The sequence below is a fragment of the Pithys albifrons genome, chromosome 2, assembly GCF_047495875.1.
Source record: "Pithys albifrons albifrons isolate INPA30051 chromosome 2, PitAlb_v1, whole genome shotgun sequence".
Lineage (NCBI taxonomy): Eukaryota > Metazoa > Chordata > Aves > Passeriformes > Thamnophilidae > Pithys > Pithys albifrons.
Genome location: NC_092459.1, coordinates 92,349,694 through 92,365,768, shown reverse-complemented (window position 1 = coordinate 92,365,768; position 16,075 = coordinate 92,349,694). Strand labels below are relative to the sequence as shown.

Genomic DNA, 16,075 nt, shown 5'->3' with positions numbered 1-16,075 from the left:
ACTGGAAGTTATAAATGCGCAGTTTGGGCTTCGTTGAGCATTTGAAGACTCCTATTCAGACAGTTAAAAGTTAAAGACGTTAAAAGATAAACACAGGTCAGCGAACCTGATGAAATGTATGTATCACATGGTCATTTGAGTTTACAGTATGTAAAAACTAAAGGGCATGTACAAGTGTGCACAAGAGATTGCCATCTAGCTGGTGAAAGTTGCTGAATTTTGGAAACATGGAACCCAAAACTTAGGAGTTGAAATAGTCAACACACACACACACAGATATACATATGTATATGGAATAACCATCTGACACACAATCACAAGGGTTGTTGTGTTCCTAGCAGATCTGCTGTCATTCGGTGGGATTTTTTACAGGCGATGTCTTCATGTGGTCCTGATGTCTTTGTTTCCAGAGACAACCAAGTATCACCTTCCCTTTTCCTTGCTCATACCTAAGTGCCAGCTGTGGCAGATGGGTCTGCTGTTGACCAGCCAGATAATCATGAAGGTGTTCCCTTCCTTAGGCCTGGCAGGCATGTGAGGCATTATAGTTTTGGAGAAAACTGCAGAGTGGCTGCATCCACAAGGAGAAGAATGGGTGTGATGGAAACAAGTTGGTTACTCTATGGCCACCTAATCTCCCCAGTTCTGGAAGCAAGAACAATCATACTGCATACAGGTGAATGATTACTTGCTGCTTCCCACTCCCAGGAAAAGTGGCAGGAAAAGCTTGACTGGAACATAGGGGTTTGCTGCTGCTCCTGTTGTTTTGTGAGAGCCTAAAATCTTGCTTCCTGTTAGTTCTGGAGGGTTATGCTGCTGACAATGAGTATGATAAAGTGTGGTTTCTGTTTTGCATAGGAGCAGAATTGCCTAATCAGTTCCAATTAGAAGACTAATAAATTTTCCTTAGACTTATGCAAGAATAAGCTTTAATAAGGAGCACTTGATATTTATGCCAGAAAAGCTGCATTTCATTAGTCTTGCTCTCTTGACTACAAGTCAGGATCAAGTTCGTGGAATTGACACAACCTCTCTGCTCCAACATGTTCTCCTTGTTTCCTTCCAAAGACGTGTTGTTTTGCTTTTAGTTTAAAGACAAAATTTGCATTTATGCAGTGTTGTGGATTAGACAATGTTCAATCTTCTCTTGAGTAGGTAAGCAAGATTACACAGATGATTTTCCTCCCATGTGACAAGAGCCATTCAAAATGGTGAGGATGGCTTTATATAGTAGGAAGAACATCTGGTTTACAGTGGCAGGTCGTACTGAACTCTGCTATGGATGTTGTCAGCTGCCTCTATGCCTTAAGTGAAACTTTTATAACAAATACACAGTATAATTATTGCCTAAATTTCTGAGTTTAGGTGGTCGAAATTAGGCCTGTGAAGAAATCAGAAAGGTGTTCAAGATGCTTGAGGTTACACTACACCATAAACAGATAAAGCACTTAATAGCAAAATTAGTGTCTGTGACTGAATTGTAAGGAAGGTACAAGAATGAGTACAATATGCATTTCAGGTAACATGGCTTACATGTAAGAATGTTGTAGGAAAGACGTATTTCCTGTGTTTCTTTGAAATACAATCTGGTGCTTATAAGCAAGCCATTTGATGCCACCACATTTGCACACAGGTGGAACAGCTTCTTCAAAGACTCCTCACTGTAGTAAGTTTCACTGAGTTGACAGGATCATGTCCTTGACAAAGGACACTTCAAGGGCTTGTTCCAGCTTGCAGAGAAAAACACATGTGACAAATATATAGTCTGTTACAAATATTTCTGAAGTTCTCTTGAAGCACTTAGAAACAGTTCCATTCCTTTTGTGGCACAGAGTATTTCATTTAAGAAATGCAGTAGGAAAAAAGGAAGTAAACTAAAAAAAATTCATGGTCTTCAGAATAAAAGTGTGGGAGTGAGGAAGGAGGAAAAGCGACAGTGGTATGTGGCTGATGTGAAGGGAGGAAAAGTACTTCTCCCTCTCTCCCATCTCCCTGGTTTCACAGCACTGCATCTAATGGGCAAAATAATTCAGAAAAATGTTTTATCATGGAGTATCATGTCTCTCTGGAGCTGGAAGATGATAACTGCCTTGTTGTACCCCAGATATGGGCTGCCTCCAACAGACTGGGGGGGTCTATGTGTGAGGAAATAGACCCTTAAATTCTACTTTCCTGTATTTTAAGATAATTAATGTACAAAAATGTTCCTTCTGTCTACTGCCATATCCAAAAACAATCCAGAACCACGTGAGAAGCATCAGGAGATAAGATCTGGTGTTAGTGAGATGCTTGACAGCATATACTCTATTTCCTGATCCACAGGGATGCTTGTACTCCCTTTCACAGTAAATATGTTTCTATTTCTTAGCAATCTGTGTCTCACTTGCACTGCGGCTAAGTGGAATAGTTTCAAACTAATAATATTTTAAAAATGAAAATGTAATTAGTACTGAATAGGCAAAGTGCTTAAAAGGTTGTTTATCATACCTATTGCTTAAAATTAATGCTTAGATTACAGGCAAGCTCTGCCCACTGTGCGTTTTAAAACAGACCAACCTTTGCCTTTCTTGTGAAACTCTTCACTGAGGTGAAGGGCTGGAGAGGGGAAAAAGTTAGTGCACTGTCAGAAAATGCAGGTATCTTGTAATGTTTTTAGAACAGTTTAGCATGATTTTACATGTAACTTACCTGATACATACATTTTTTCTCTTTTTGTAAAAGCATCTGGATTTTTCAAATTTTTAGATCTGCAGGCGTAATGGTTTGTGACAAGAGCCACAAAAAAATCCTGATCTATGACTCTCCTAAATACTCTTGGAAGGGAGGGAGGGTAAAAACAGAGCAAGTATTAAGCACAAGTTACAGTATATTCTGAGTTGGCAGGGACCCGCATAGATCATGGAGGCAACCTTTAAGTGAATGGCTTGTACAGGGATCAAACTCGTGACCTTGGATATATTAGCTCCATGCTTTAACAAACTGAGCTAAGTCCTATATACATACGTGCAAGGAAACAGTTCTTAAACACTCATTTTGGCATTTTTAGGTCTGGAAGATTTTATCCAGATTTTCTAATTTCTCTTGCTTTTATTCCTTACAGTTCCCTTTAATGTGAAAGGCAAGATCAGTCAGTTAGTCCTAGTACTGAAATTAGTCTATTGGCAATTTAAAAACGTGTGGCAAATGCCTGTTGACACTGTATGGTCATCCTGAAATACTGTGAAGGAATCCTCTCCTTAACATACTTTTATTTCTAAAGCAGCTGAAAGACAAACATACATACTACCAATATCTTCTCAAATGCATTTATTCTACTACTCCCACATAAAAAGTAGAGGGGTGTTATTTAAAAAACATTACAAAGATGTAACTATTGAATCCAAGTTGCCAGAGAAATCATTTAAGAAGGAAAATCACTGTCTTTCAACAATAAGATAATGCCATGGGAGATGGATGATCATCCATGAGATAATTTTGTTCCAGAGTACTGTAAATCTCAGCTGCTTTCCTTTTCACATCAAGTACCTCAGGCATGAGAGCTTATTATCATTTATTCTCTACTGTACATTCAAGAAAAAAAACACTAGAGTAAAAGCTATCATTTAAAAATGCATGTTTTTTCTTCATGTTCTCAGTGCTGGTAGGTTGTGTATATTCTAAGATAAAACTGAGAGAACAAGCAGAACATAACACACGTAATAAAGTTGTAGTATCTATGAGATTTTTACTTCTGGGGATGTCAACTCAAAATATTTAAGTTTTGATGCTGCAAGTTACCCCTAGTTCTCTTTATTTAAGACCTTATTTCACATCAGGCCAGGGTCAGACTACCTTTAAATGTGATGGTGTTGATGAAGGCTTGAGATGATTACTAGGTCTCTCTATCACAATTCAAAACACTTAAACCCTCTTGAATCCTCACAGAAGTCTAGCATCAAAAATATTTTAAAATAGCTCTTTAACTGAATTTTTTTTTCTAGGGAAAAAAAGCATATGCCGTGTTGTAATTTCTTTATGATGATCTCAAAACTAATTGAGAAAAGGAGTAAGATTTTGCTGCCACATCCTAACCTCTTAGTCACAGCCTGCAAGCTTTCCTGTTTTTCAGAACACTTTGCTGTCAGAATACAGAAATGCAGTCCCTTCTTTCAGGACTGGAGCTGTATCATTGGCTGCAGACAATCCTCTTTGTTCTTTAACCCTCAAGTGAACCAGGGATGTGAATCCAACCAGCTGAATCAGCACTCTCATCCTGTTTCAGTGGGGTCAGCTTTTAGGAGAAGGGCAAAGTGAAAATAGTTTTTCAAACTTCAATCACTGGAGAGAAAAAAAAAGGGGGGGGGGGGCGGGCAGAAAGCAATGGATTAGCTAGTCAGTTTATTTGCAAAATCTGATGGTGATGTATTTTCCCTTTAGCACACATGGTTTCACCAGCTGACAGCTGGAAAAAGTCTAGGCCCAGGGCAAGAGGAAGACACTTCTGATATCCATACCTTCAGCCATGACCTCTACAGGAATACAGGAACCCTGGCTGAGTTTCCTTTAGGCAAGTTGGACCTGAGTGATAAGTCTTTCCACAAGTACTTGAAGGGTATTCTCCCTAACTAATAAGCTTTAGGATAACAGCTTAATTACTTTATCTATGTCTGCTTTAGCAACAAGCAGAAAGTTGTTACCCTCTTTACGAACTTTAAAAACAGTTGTTTTAAAACAAGACACTCTGCCCCCAACAAAACAAACCACCCAACCACTCCCTCTCCTCAAAAAACCAAAACCCAATCAAGAAACTAAGAGCACTGAAATACTCTGAGCAAAACTCATCTTCATGAAAATCTCCCTGTCATGTTCATACACGAAGTATCCTTTATTAGAAAATTCTTATAGGCAGTGCTTAATAGGTGGTATGTAGGGAAGCGCTACAGCACAAGATTTGTAGTGCCATGGAAGCACGGACTACTGAGGATGAAGCATTTTATCAGTAGAGGCAACACAGCCGTCAGTGCCTGCAGAATTCAGTTATTCTCTGCTATTCTTTGACTTCTGCTGACATTACAAAAACATTTTTCAGTCATTGAATTTTCAGTCATTCTCTCATCCTGGAATACGGACATTGACTACAACCTGAGTTCACAGTACAAGCAGCTATTTTCTGTCCTACAGAACAGCACAAAGGCTTTGATGCAACTTGACTGAAAAAACATCATACTGTTTTTAGTAAACAATTGAAAAAATGGAATTTTTAGGTTCCTTTATGAACAAATTTTCTTCTTTACATTTAAGGTTGTTTATGCACACTTCAGGGAGAGAGGGTGTTTACAAAGGTCAGTAAATCCATGATTATCCAGAGCCTGGATGACCAAGAGTGAATAATCGATGTTCAGGGACAGAGGAGGATCTATCAAATTATAGGATGCTTTTTGCAAAGACTTGTATGAAACTTGCAGTAAAAGGCTATGCTATTACAAAGGAAAGGGAATCCATAAAGGTTTTTATTGACTTGTCCCTCTTCCACCCACAAGGTAAAGGAAATGTGTATGTGGATACATAAATAGCTGTGTGTGGGCACTGAAAATAATAAGCAGCTGAGTTATGAGTGACCTGTTCCATCAAAGATGATAGTTAAACACACAGTTAGATCTGTGAGAGGGTTTTAAGATATTTACCACCTCAAAAAGATGAGAGTCAAGTAGTTGAATCAATTGTCTGGTTTGAGAGCTACAAGTTGAAGTTAAAAATGTACCAATATGTTTATTTCCCTACTAGGTCAGCTGAAGTGGTCTGAAACTTTTAAGACTCGCCTGTTTTAGTATTCATGTAGTTACCTTTATTGCACAATACTATAGTTTGACAAATGGAAGTACAAAACCCGTATAACTGATGCTACAATACTGGCGCACTCTGCTGCACACAGTGATGCTAAAGTTACGGAATAAATCCACTGTAAATGCTCCAAGGAGACAAGCCCTTTGTCCTACCACGAGAGGTACAAATATTTAATAATATACCAGCATTTGGAAAAGTTCCACTGCCAGCTGGTGATGTAAAATGAGCTGCGTATGACAGAAAAAGGTTCTCAGTATGCAATAATAGTTCTGTTATTTGCTTTAAGTGTTTTGGAACCCAGCAGCATCCTTCCACTAAGGAATATGGTTCATAGCCCACAAAGTATCTGTCCTGTCCTCTTTCTAACATTGTTTAAGTTGGGGGAGGGAAAGAAGAAAAAGTTTAACTTTGTCCAACTCTTCATACATTTCCGTACATCAACAAAAGCTACAACCATGTTAAAATTATGTATCTGTCTGTTTATATTGTTTTTTAGAATACATAAGGCAACTGATTTAAAAACATTTTCTCCAAGAAATTTGATCTGAACAATGAACCCTATGTGAGCACAGAATTAAGTGCAAAGAGATGCATGCAGGAGTCCTTCAGAGAAGTGTTGCAAGTCCCGTGAGCTGTGGTTCATTCACTTTTGGTGTCTGGGTTGTGAGGCCATGTACAATGCCACCAGACAGTAGATAGTCCCGCCTATTGTCAGCGCCATAGTGGTCCGGTAAAGCAGCTTATCTGGCACTCCTCGTTTCAGGTGTACTGGCACCCCGTCTGCTTTCTGTGGGAACAGTTCAAAAAGAAAACAAATAATGAAATTAACACCCATACCAAGGTCATTAAGGTACAAGCTACCCTGGACAAATTAAGGGACTTCCAAGAGGGAAACCCCCTGATAAATAGGCTGGCTACAATCAAGTGTATTAAGTGGGTTTTATCTAGTAAGACAATGTGGGAAGGCAAGTTTAATTTTGTTAGCCAAAGCTGGTAAGTGCAAGTGGAAAGACAGACCTGGATGGAAAAAGTGTCACTAACAAAAGAACATGAAAAGATGTGTATAAAACATTATTCACCAAGTTAGACTGACACACTCCAAATGCAAGTGGCATGTAAGCGAGAAAAGGGAACATTACATGAAGCACATTCTTGATGCCTAAAAAAAAAAAGCTTAACTAATTTGTTTTATGAAAAGTCCTAGTTCTTAATACACTTAAAAATTGCATAGCTAAATAACTGGCCTTGAAAACTTTACTGTGCTCTTTTCATACTGCATCATAAACAGCTTCAGTAATATTTAAATACTATACACAGAACAGCAATGATCTGCTTTGCTCCTCCAGATTTGCTTTAAGGCATATGCTTGGATTCCCAGAGAGGAAGGGCTTTCAACAGACAAATAATACACCAAACATCTGAGGCCCAAAAAACCCCAATGTTACTAGGCTTACCACTTTATTTATCCCCTATACAAGGCATATATGTATCTTGTAGTATAGTACAAGTGTACAGGTTATACTGTACTTGACTAGACTTAACAGAATTTAGGTATTGTAGAATGACAAAAGTAGTTAGCTACATTAAAATAAGGACAGAAATATGTCCCACTCTCTAGTTTTCTTTAAGTTACTCTCAAAGTTGTCATTACCTGAAAAATTTTCTGTAGGTCTGGCACCTTGTTATTACCCAAGAAAGAACCAGTTGCTGGTAAATCTGAAGCAAGTTTACTTGTTGTCCCAAAAATCGGAGCTGGGGATTCAGTGGGTACTATTGGTTTGAGTCCCTGCATAAATAAAGATTAAAATATCAAGGTATATAAAACTTGCAAATGTACCAACTGTCACGTTAGGCAGGCACACTGCCAGGCATTATAATGATAGACTACAAAGAGTATTTATCTGGTGTGGGGACCTGTGACAATGAGCTACAAACACATTGTTGGCCCACTGATTTTGCAGTAGCCTCTTCGGGTCAGAGCTTAGCAAGGAAAATAACAGGAGCCTCCTGTCCAATTTCCTCATGGCATAAACTTACAGCTATTGTTTTTCTGTGCTGGTACTTGGCCCAAATTACTGCCTGCATTTGGCACATAGTCAGACTATCTAGGACTCTGAGCAGAAGGATGAGAAGCAAAGATCCCTGATCAGAGTGAGGAATGAACTCTACCTCCTGAATGCCACAAGCACCAGCCATAAACAACTGGGCTTTAAACAATTTGGAAGTATATTTTGAGTCCAAAAAAAAAAAAGGGGTTAGGATCACTTGTGTCATCCAGAAGTCACAAGTGGAGCTCAAGGACACCCCAAGGGGCCTGACATGGTAGATATTTTATGCATACGTAACTACATGCTATAATTCACAGTTGCTGCAACTTTCCACACCTCAGTGAACTCCCCATGAGCAGCACAGCTCAGTTTCCTCTTGGTTCAGATGGCTGTACTCTACATCTGCCATAACTGAAAACTACATAATCCAGTTCTGTGCTTAAGGGCACAAAGTCACAGCCACCATGACGTGGCCTCCTTGCCTTTGTTATTCTAGTTAAACAGTTATGTCTGGACACATGGCAGGGATGTTTTACAATATGGTCCCCAAAACAGCTGCAATTTTTTCCCTAACTTGACACGGAGTTAAAAGCATTGTACAGTTAGATTAATGCCAACAGGTTTTCATTACAAACAGAAGCAGCAAGTGCTTTCCATGGGTCAAGTTAAGACTGCATTGAACTTCTAGTTTCTGTTGAAAGGATTAGTTAATACATTTTCTATTTAAGGGATCTTCCTGAACAGTAGTATTTGGCGCTGGAAACAGACTGGCCCTCTCCTCCTAAGCCTGCCATAGACCAGACATGTGTTTTCCATATGTAAATTCCCTGCTACAACAGGCATCTTCTGCAGAAAAACCAGATTTCTCAACTTCCCAGAATAGTCTATGGAATGGTCATCAGTGCTCTATCCTGAAGATGTGGGTTCAGCTTCCCACTCTTCTAGTGCCTGAATGAAAATTAAAATCCATTTGTGACCTTCCTGGTGATGTTTTGAAAGACAGCAGCCAAAACTGGATTCTCTGGCACATCAGTAACTACTGCCTTCCTACTGAACAGGCTTGAGCAGAAGGTAAGGAGTGACAGTTCTGGTCATATTGGTAAGAAGGAAACATCTAAGGAACTATTTTTAGTCAGGGGAAGTTACTGACGACATATTCAAAGCTACGTACCAGCTATGTCAAAAGACTAAGAAAGCAATTTTGGATTAGTATTTTTGTCTGTAAAGAACTTTAAGTACTTTATTAGATCCGTCTTTAAAAGGTTGGTGATTTGAGACAAGTACAGACCGGATGTTTATGCCAAATGTTCAGGTGACGTTTTCTCCAAAACTTTTCCTGCTTTCTTGATAGTATCACACCAAATGCCCTAAAATTGTCAATTCTGAATCTCACTTTCACCTTCCTGAGAGCCATCCAGTAACTTCCATAGTTACTAAATCACTGCAATTCCTGCTTGCTATAATCACATCTAGTTTATTCCATGAACTATCTGTAGTATGTGAAGAATGTAAATACTCAGAATTGTAGTAAGCTGCAAACTACTTCCAGCATTTTCATGATAAAGATACTTCTTTGATCATTCCTAAACTCACAGACAGGAGGCAACCCCTCCATTTGTCCCTAGTGCTACAACTGCTGTCTCTACAGGGACCGCCTGGATGCAAGACACACTCCATGGATTACTGTTAGAACAATTAAGTCAGTCATGTTAACAACTGTAGATTATTGCATACTTTTTCAGGCTTTAGAAATACATTCCTGTTCTGCCCTTCTGCTGCAGCCACAGCAGATCCAGACGCAACTCACAATGACCAACTTTATCATGAAATCAAATGAAACTATTTCAGAAAACTCTTGTAATCATCAGAGTACTGCTGTAAATTCCTTCCAGAGCAGCAGGGCACCAGTTAAGAACATCACAGAGCAATCTAAATAAAAACCACTGATGTGATTCACTGGCTTCAGGAAAGAGTACAACAAAGCCCATGCTGCAGAAGGGAGATTGTTCAGTTTGCCTACCACAGATGCTGCATTAATCAGGGTTCCTTACTCCAACATAAAATTCCTCTTGAATCCCATCTGTGAATTGTGAATCTTTGGTCAGGTCCAACCAAGATCAGCTAAATTAGTGCAGTTTGGTTCTTGTCCATGGTCATTGGCAAGTGCTTTATCTCAGACCCAGCTGCTTGCTAAGCTTGGTGTGACTGAAGAGAAATTAACAGCCGAATTTCATTGCAGATTTTGACTTAAGAATTGAGCCACCTTCAATGACCCTTGTCACTTGTATTTAACATTTCTGAAACCATGTTAACAGACTTAATAACATCAAGTGTCTGGCTACGTTTATGATAGTACTGAGGAATTAATGCCTCTGCACACTTGAGCTAAGCTTCATTACGAAAGATGCTACACGTTGGTAATTCCTCTTCTCATATTAAGGTCTTAATCTTTTACCTCTAATAACTATAGCATGATTTTTTTTCAATTCTTGGACAAGGTACAGCAGATGTAGTCAAGCAGAACAGTCAACATCAGCTGATTTCATCAGCACACTGTGGCAATGACTTTGTCAGATGCTGAAGTCCTCAAAGAAAGGTCAAGGATTCCCAGCAAACAGAATTCCCTGCCTACCCCGCTGAAGTGTTTGTTCCCCTCTCAGAGGTCTGAAGGTCTTAGGACCCAATGTATCTGTCAGTTGGCCATCATGCTCAAAGTTAAAACAAAATTAGGCTTTTTTAGTATGAATTTGCAAGTTAGATGGACATTTTCCTGACAGCACAAAACAGTTGAGGATTTGCAGCATAATTGAATGGAGACAGCACCACACTCAACAACAAGGCTGGTGAAGGGACTGGAGCACAAGCCCTATGGGGAGAGGCTGAGGGAGCTGGGGGTGTTTAGACTGGAGAAGAGGAAGCTCAGAGGTGACCTCATCACTGTCTAGAACTACCTGAAGGGAAGTTCTAGCCAGGTGGGGGCTGGTCTCTTCTCCCAGGCACTCAGCAATAGGACAAGGGGGCACGGGCTCAAGCTCTGCCAGGGGAAATTTAAGTTGGAGATCAGAAAAAAATCCAGAGAGAGTAATCAGGCATTGGAATGGGCTGCCCAGAGAGGTGGTGGATTCTCCATCCCTGGAGGTTTTTAAACTGAGATTGGATGTGGCACTGAGTGCCATGATCTGGTAAATGGACCGGAGTTGGACCAAGGGTTGGACGTGATCATCTCGGAAGTCTTTTCCAACCCAATCAATTCTATGATTCTGTGATTCAAGTTTTTAAATGTTACAGTAATTGGTCAAAGGGACCAGAGAATGAGTAAGCACAGACAACAGGTAAGGACCACAACGAAAAGGGGAAAGAGGAAAGAAAGTAAAACTTAATATTAGTATTTCAGAACATGCACCAGAGTAACTTGTATGAACTTGCTGAATGTAGACATTTCTAACGTAAACAGCAGGTTCTCCACAACCTTCCTGCTCAAGGTTAAATATATTTGTAATCATTGACACAAAGATGCTCTTAGGCTGGATCACCTGAGACTTTGTTTGTACTGGGATGACAGACTGAAGTAAAACTGATTCTGTCTATTTATTAAGTAACATCTACAGCAGAAAATGTCAACCATTATAGTTCCTGCAGGAACTGCAAGCAATTCAGGGCAGACAAAATCAAAGTATCTGTGGGTCATGGGCAGTTTAAATAGAAACATGGAAAATAAGTTGTATCAAGTGAAGATCCGGTGGCATAACTAGATTTCTACTAGGACCACTTTTTGCCTTGAAGAACTAGGGAAAAAATCTTGATCCTCACCTGACATTTGAAACTGTTTGCACTTTAAACATTAAGCCACTTCTCTGAATGAATCCTTTGTATTGTATCTGCCATAGCTACAGTAGCCATTTTCCTCCTATGTATGAGGAGAAGTTTTCAACTTGACCCCTCAACTGCACCAGCTGAGGAAGTTCCCATTTATTCAAACTGAATTGTTCAGACAACTTTATGAAACTTTGTTAAATGTAAAACTGAGCTTTCTAAGAATGCTAAGACCCAGATGGAAAGAACAACACACATTTAAAACTCAGGGTATTTTCTGTTAGAATAAACTGCCAGTTATTGTCAATAAAAGAGTTTCTGAAAAATATTTTGACTGATATTTTGCAAGCCCACAATAAGCCTAAACCTGGACAGAACAAAAGTCCACTAGGAAGCATCAGAATGTAACAGCTCAGAATAGAGGAAATTATTATATTGGATATTTGATTAAGCAGAATTGGAATTTCAGCACGTCTTCATTTTTCCAAAAACATCAAAATAAATAGAGGCATAAAAAGCAAACTACTTTACATGCTGAGTTACTGTTTTGTGAAACAGAGCAATGAAATCAGTAGAAAAAAATTATTTCATTTTGGACTTATCGGATACTTGCTTATGGGATTCCTTTTATATTTTAATTGCTGTGTATTGCAAACCTTTTTATCAGACTGATGCACCTGAATATATGACGTGGGAATCCAGTCTTAACTAAATAAAAACTGAAATTCTACCAGAAGTCTGGCCTAGAGGTTTTGCTGGTAACATTGCAAAACAAAATTGAAGGTAGCATTTGAAAATGTAGCTATTCTGTTGCACAGCACATTTGTGTGCCACAGCTGAGGACTAAACTGTGTGAATGACAAGCTGATATGACAGATAGTACAGGCAAGGTGGTTTTTCAGTTTGCTTTAAACAAACATATATAGATTTGTGTCCTCCTTGATAGGGGTTTTAATGTTTTCAGTAATTTTTGTTTTCTTTCGCATGAACAGACAAGAGAGTGAACCAGCTCAGGGCTGCTCTGACTGCAACTTACAGTGCTGTGTCCAGTTGTGAGCACCTCAGTTCAGGAAGGACATTGAGGTGCTGGAACAGCTCCAGAGAAAGGAAACTGAGCTGGTGAAGGGACTGGAGCACAAGCCCTGAGGGAAGAGGCTGAGGGAGCTGTGGGGGGGGGGTTTAGTCTGGAGAAGTGGAGGCTCAGGGGAGGTTGGTCTCTTCTCCCAGGCAAGAGGACACAGCCTCAAGCTGCATCAGGGGAGGTTTAGAATCATAGACTCGATTGGGCTGAAAAAGACCTCCGAGATCATCAAGTTGAACCCTTGGTCCAACTCCAGGCCCTTTACCAGATCATGGCACTCAGTGCCATGTCCAATCTCAATTTAAAAATCTCCAGGGATGGTGAATCCACCACCTCTCTGGGCAGCCCATTCCAATGCCTGATTACTCTCTCTGCAAAGAATTTTTTTCTGATCTCCAACTTAAATTTCCCCTGGCAGAGCTTGAGCCTGTGCCCCCTTGTCCTATTGCTGAGTGCCTGGGAGAAGAGACCAACCCCCACCTGGCTAGAGCTTCCCTTCAGGGAGTTCTAGACAGTGCTGAGGTCACCTCTGAGCCTCCTCTTCTCCAGGCTAAACACCCGCAGCTCCCTCAGCCTCTCCCCACAGGACTTGTGCTCCAGTCCCTTCACCAGCCTTGTTGCTCTTCTCTGGACGGATGGATATAAGAAAGAGTTTCCTCACAGAAAGGATGACAGGGCACTGGAATGGTCTGCCCAGGGAGGTAGTGGAGTCACCGTCCCTGGAGGTGTTTAAAGAAAGGCTGGACGTGGCACTGAGTGCCCTGGTGTGGCTGACGGGGAGCTGTTCGCTCACAGGTTGGACTCGCTGATCTCGGAGGTCTTTTCCAACCTCAGGGATTCTGTGATTTTAAAACGACACCAGGCACTGCTGCGGCTCGGGGGCCGCCCCGTCGGCTGCCAGCTCGTTAATTCCTTGCCGTGAGCCCCGACACCTCCCCGAGCTGCCTCAGGGGCCGCCCCGCCCAAGGTCACCCGCGGCGCCGGATGCGCTCGGTGCAGGCGGGGCGGCCGCTCCCTCCCCGGCCCAGCCGGCGCCCCGGAGCTGCGGCCCCGCCCGCGGTGTTACCTGTGGGGTGTAGGCGGCGGCCGCCGTGGCCCCGACGAGCCGCTGCGCGAAGCCGCTGAACTTGTAGTACATGGTGGGCAGCGGCGCCGGCTGCGACCGCGCGTAGAAAGGGCCCCCTCCCGGCCGGCTTCGCTGCGACGCCTCAGCGTTCAAGGGCCCCGCCGGCTAACGGATACAAGGCGCGGCCGCCTGCGCGAGAAGGCGCCGAAGGAACAAGGGTGAATTAAAAAACAGAAATACGAAAAACTCCAGGAGCCCGCACCAAAGCGGTGGGAGCGCCTCTCTTGCGGACACCCTACCGCTCTCTGAGAAACGGAGGCTAGCGACGATTTTCAGTCAGGCAAAAATGCTGGTAAACCCTAAGCGGCCGTGAGGGAGCGCGAGAAGGGGCAGGACCGCGGGGCCGGCCCGCAGAGTGATGAGCGGATGGGCGTGGCTTAAATCAACCAATCAGCGACGGCGGCAGGCGCGGCCCCGCCCCCTCAGGTAGAGGGGGCGCGCGCGGGCGCGGGAGCTGCGCGTGAGGGGGGCGGGGCCGGTCTGAGTCGGCGCCGAACGGGGACCGAGGGCGCGACGTGGGGGTCGTTACCAGCGGCGCGACAGGCCGAGAATCGCGGGGTCAGAGGGGTTGAGAAAGACCTGAGATGATCGAGTCCAACTAGTGAGCGAACAACACCCTGCCAGCCAGAGCGTGCCGCCAAGTCCGACGTCCGGTCTTTTCTGTAACACCTCCAGGGACGGTGACTCGCATCGCCTTCCTCGGCAGTCCATTCCAAGGTCTAATTCCCCCTCTGGGAAGAAACTTCCTAATGTCCAAGCTCAACCTTCTCTGGCACACCTTGAGGCCTTTTCCTCTTGTCCTATCCCTTTTTGCCTGGAGAAAAGACCGACCCCCACCTGGCTACATCTGCCTTTCAGGTGGTTGTAGAGAATGGTAGAGAATGGTAAGGTCTCCCGACGCTCCTTCAGGCTGAAGAACTCCAGCCTCAGCTGCTCCTCACAGGATAAGCCCGCCAGGCCCTTCACCAGCTCGATTGCCCTTCTCTGGACCTGCTCCAGCACCTCAGTGTCCTTCCTGAAGTGACGGACCCACGACTGGACATAGTACTCGAGGTGTGGCCTCAGCAGTGCTGAGTACAGGGAAAGGATCACTCCCCTAGTCCTGCTGGCCACACTGTTGCTGATATATTGATAATTTATTTCAGAGTTGCACAGTCCTGGGTGCTCGGTGGTGTGCCAAACACACCAACTGTCAAAACTTTTTACTATTCCAAAAAAAGGCACTAATGTTCAGTGGCTACAAGTTAGACAATTTTCTTATTCATTCTATGAGTTAGGAATTCTCTCCTTATACTTAATAATCTGCATGCTTAGCCTTTCTCTCGAGTCAGTGGGTTTCTTCAATCAGTGGTCACAATCTCCCCCTTTCAGAATTACCTTTCACCCAGCTGGAGCTGATTCAACACAGTTGCTGAGTTGTCTTTTTTGGTTTCTTTCTCATCTTGGGAGTTCTGCCAAATTGCCTGTAAATTCTACGTTCTTTGTGCCCAATTATCAGTGGTACATCCTTCCCAAGCTTTGTTAACCTCCCCTCCTTTCTTGTTGATTAGGCTTCAAAGCATGCAAAGATCAAACAACAAAGGGCATCCTTTCTTAAGAAAATTTCATGTATTCGACATTTGCAACAGGGACAGCAGCAGTTTTGTTTTCTGGGACTTAATCTTTGTGTCTCTGCTCTAACAAGTGATTTCCTTCTCTCCCACCATCTTTTGAAAACGTCTGAAATGTATAATTTGTTGCATAAATTAAGGCTTTTGTTAAATGAAATCATCTGGAGCAAGAAGAATGTGATATGATGCTGCTTGTGTTTGTGAATGTAACATTCATGAGAAGTCAGCAGTAGGACATGGTGGGGCTTTGCCATGAGTGCAGCTGACAGTGCTGTGGCATTCCTTTGTCCCTCTGTGCCTGCCTGGGGCCACGGGCAGGTGCCAGCTGGGATCTTGTCAGTGATCCAGAACGTCCTGATGTTATCAGGCTGGAGTTCCCATTGTGAGTTGCCTGCTCTTGGATAAGATTGAGAATACTGAGGCCTTATTAAAAATATTATTTGTTGGGACTGTTTAATCATCAGTGACCCACACCTGTTAGCTCAGTACCTACTAAGAGTCCCACATACAGTTTTTCAGATAAGCCTGCTATAAAAATATCTGTGATCATGCACTGAGTGAAAACTATTAAAAT

General features: G+C 42.4%; 1 protein-coding gene across 2 annotated transcripts; it reads right to left on the bottom strand.

Annotated features, from left to right (window-relative positions):
• Positions 1-3,291: 3,291 nt before the first annotated feature.
• COX7A2L (cytochrome c oxidase subunit 7A2 like) lies at positions 3,292-14,188 on the bottom strand. 2 transcript variants are annotated; one of them, XM_071577601.1, is made up of 3 exons: positions 13,832-14,188; positions 7,475-7,609; positions 3,292-6,610 (listed from the first exon to the last, which is right to left on the bottom strand). In XM_071577601.1, exons 1-3 carry the CDS (start codon positions 13,901-13,903, stop codon positions 6,467-6,469), a joined length of 351 nt encoding a protein of 116 aa, XP_071433702.1. In that variant the 5' UTR covers positions 13,904-14,188; the 3' UTR covers positions 3,292-6,466. The 2 variants fall into 2 exon arrangements, with proteins under 2 accessions (XP_071433702.1, XP_071433712.1); XM_071577611.1 differs by lacking the exon at positions 7,475-7,609 and having other exon boundaries at positions 13,832-14,011.
• Between the last annotated feature and the right edge of the window lie 1,887 nt (positions 14,189-16,075).

Coding starts and splice junctions, on each gene's coding strand:
- COX7A2L (XM_071577601.1), bottom strand. CDS start 13,903: ATGTACTACAAGTTCAGCGGCTTCGCGCAGCGGCTCGTCGGGGCCACG. Junction 7,610..13,831: donor CCGCCGCCTACACCCCACAG/GTAACACCGCGG, acceptor TTATTTATGCAG/GGACTCAAACCAATAGTACC. Junction 6,611..7,474: donor ACCTACAGAAAATTTTTCAG/GTAATGACAACT, acceptor CTGTTCCCACAG/AAAGCAGACGGGGTGCCAGT.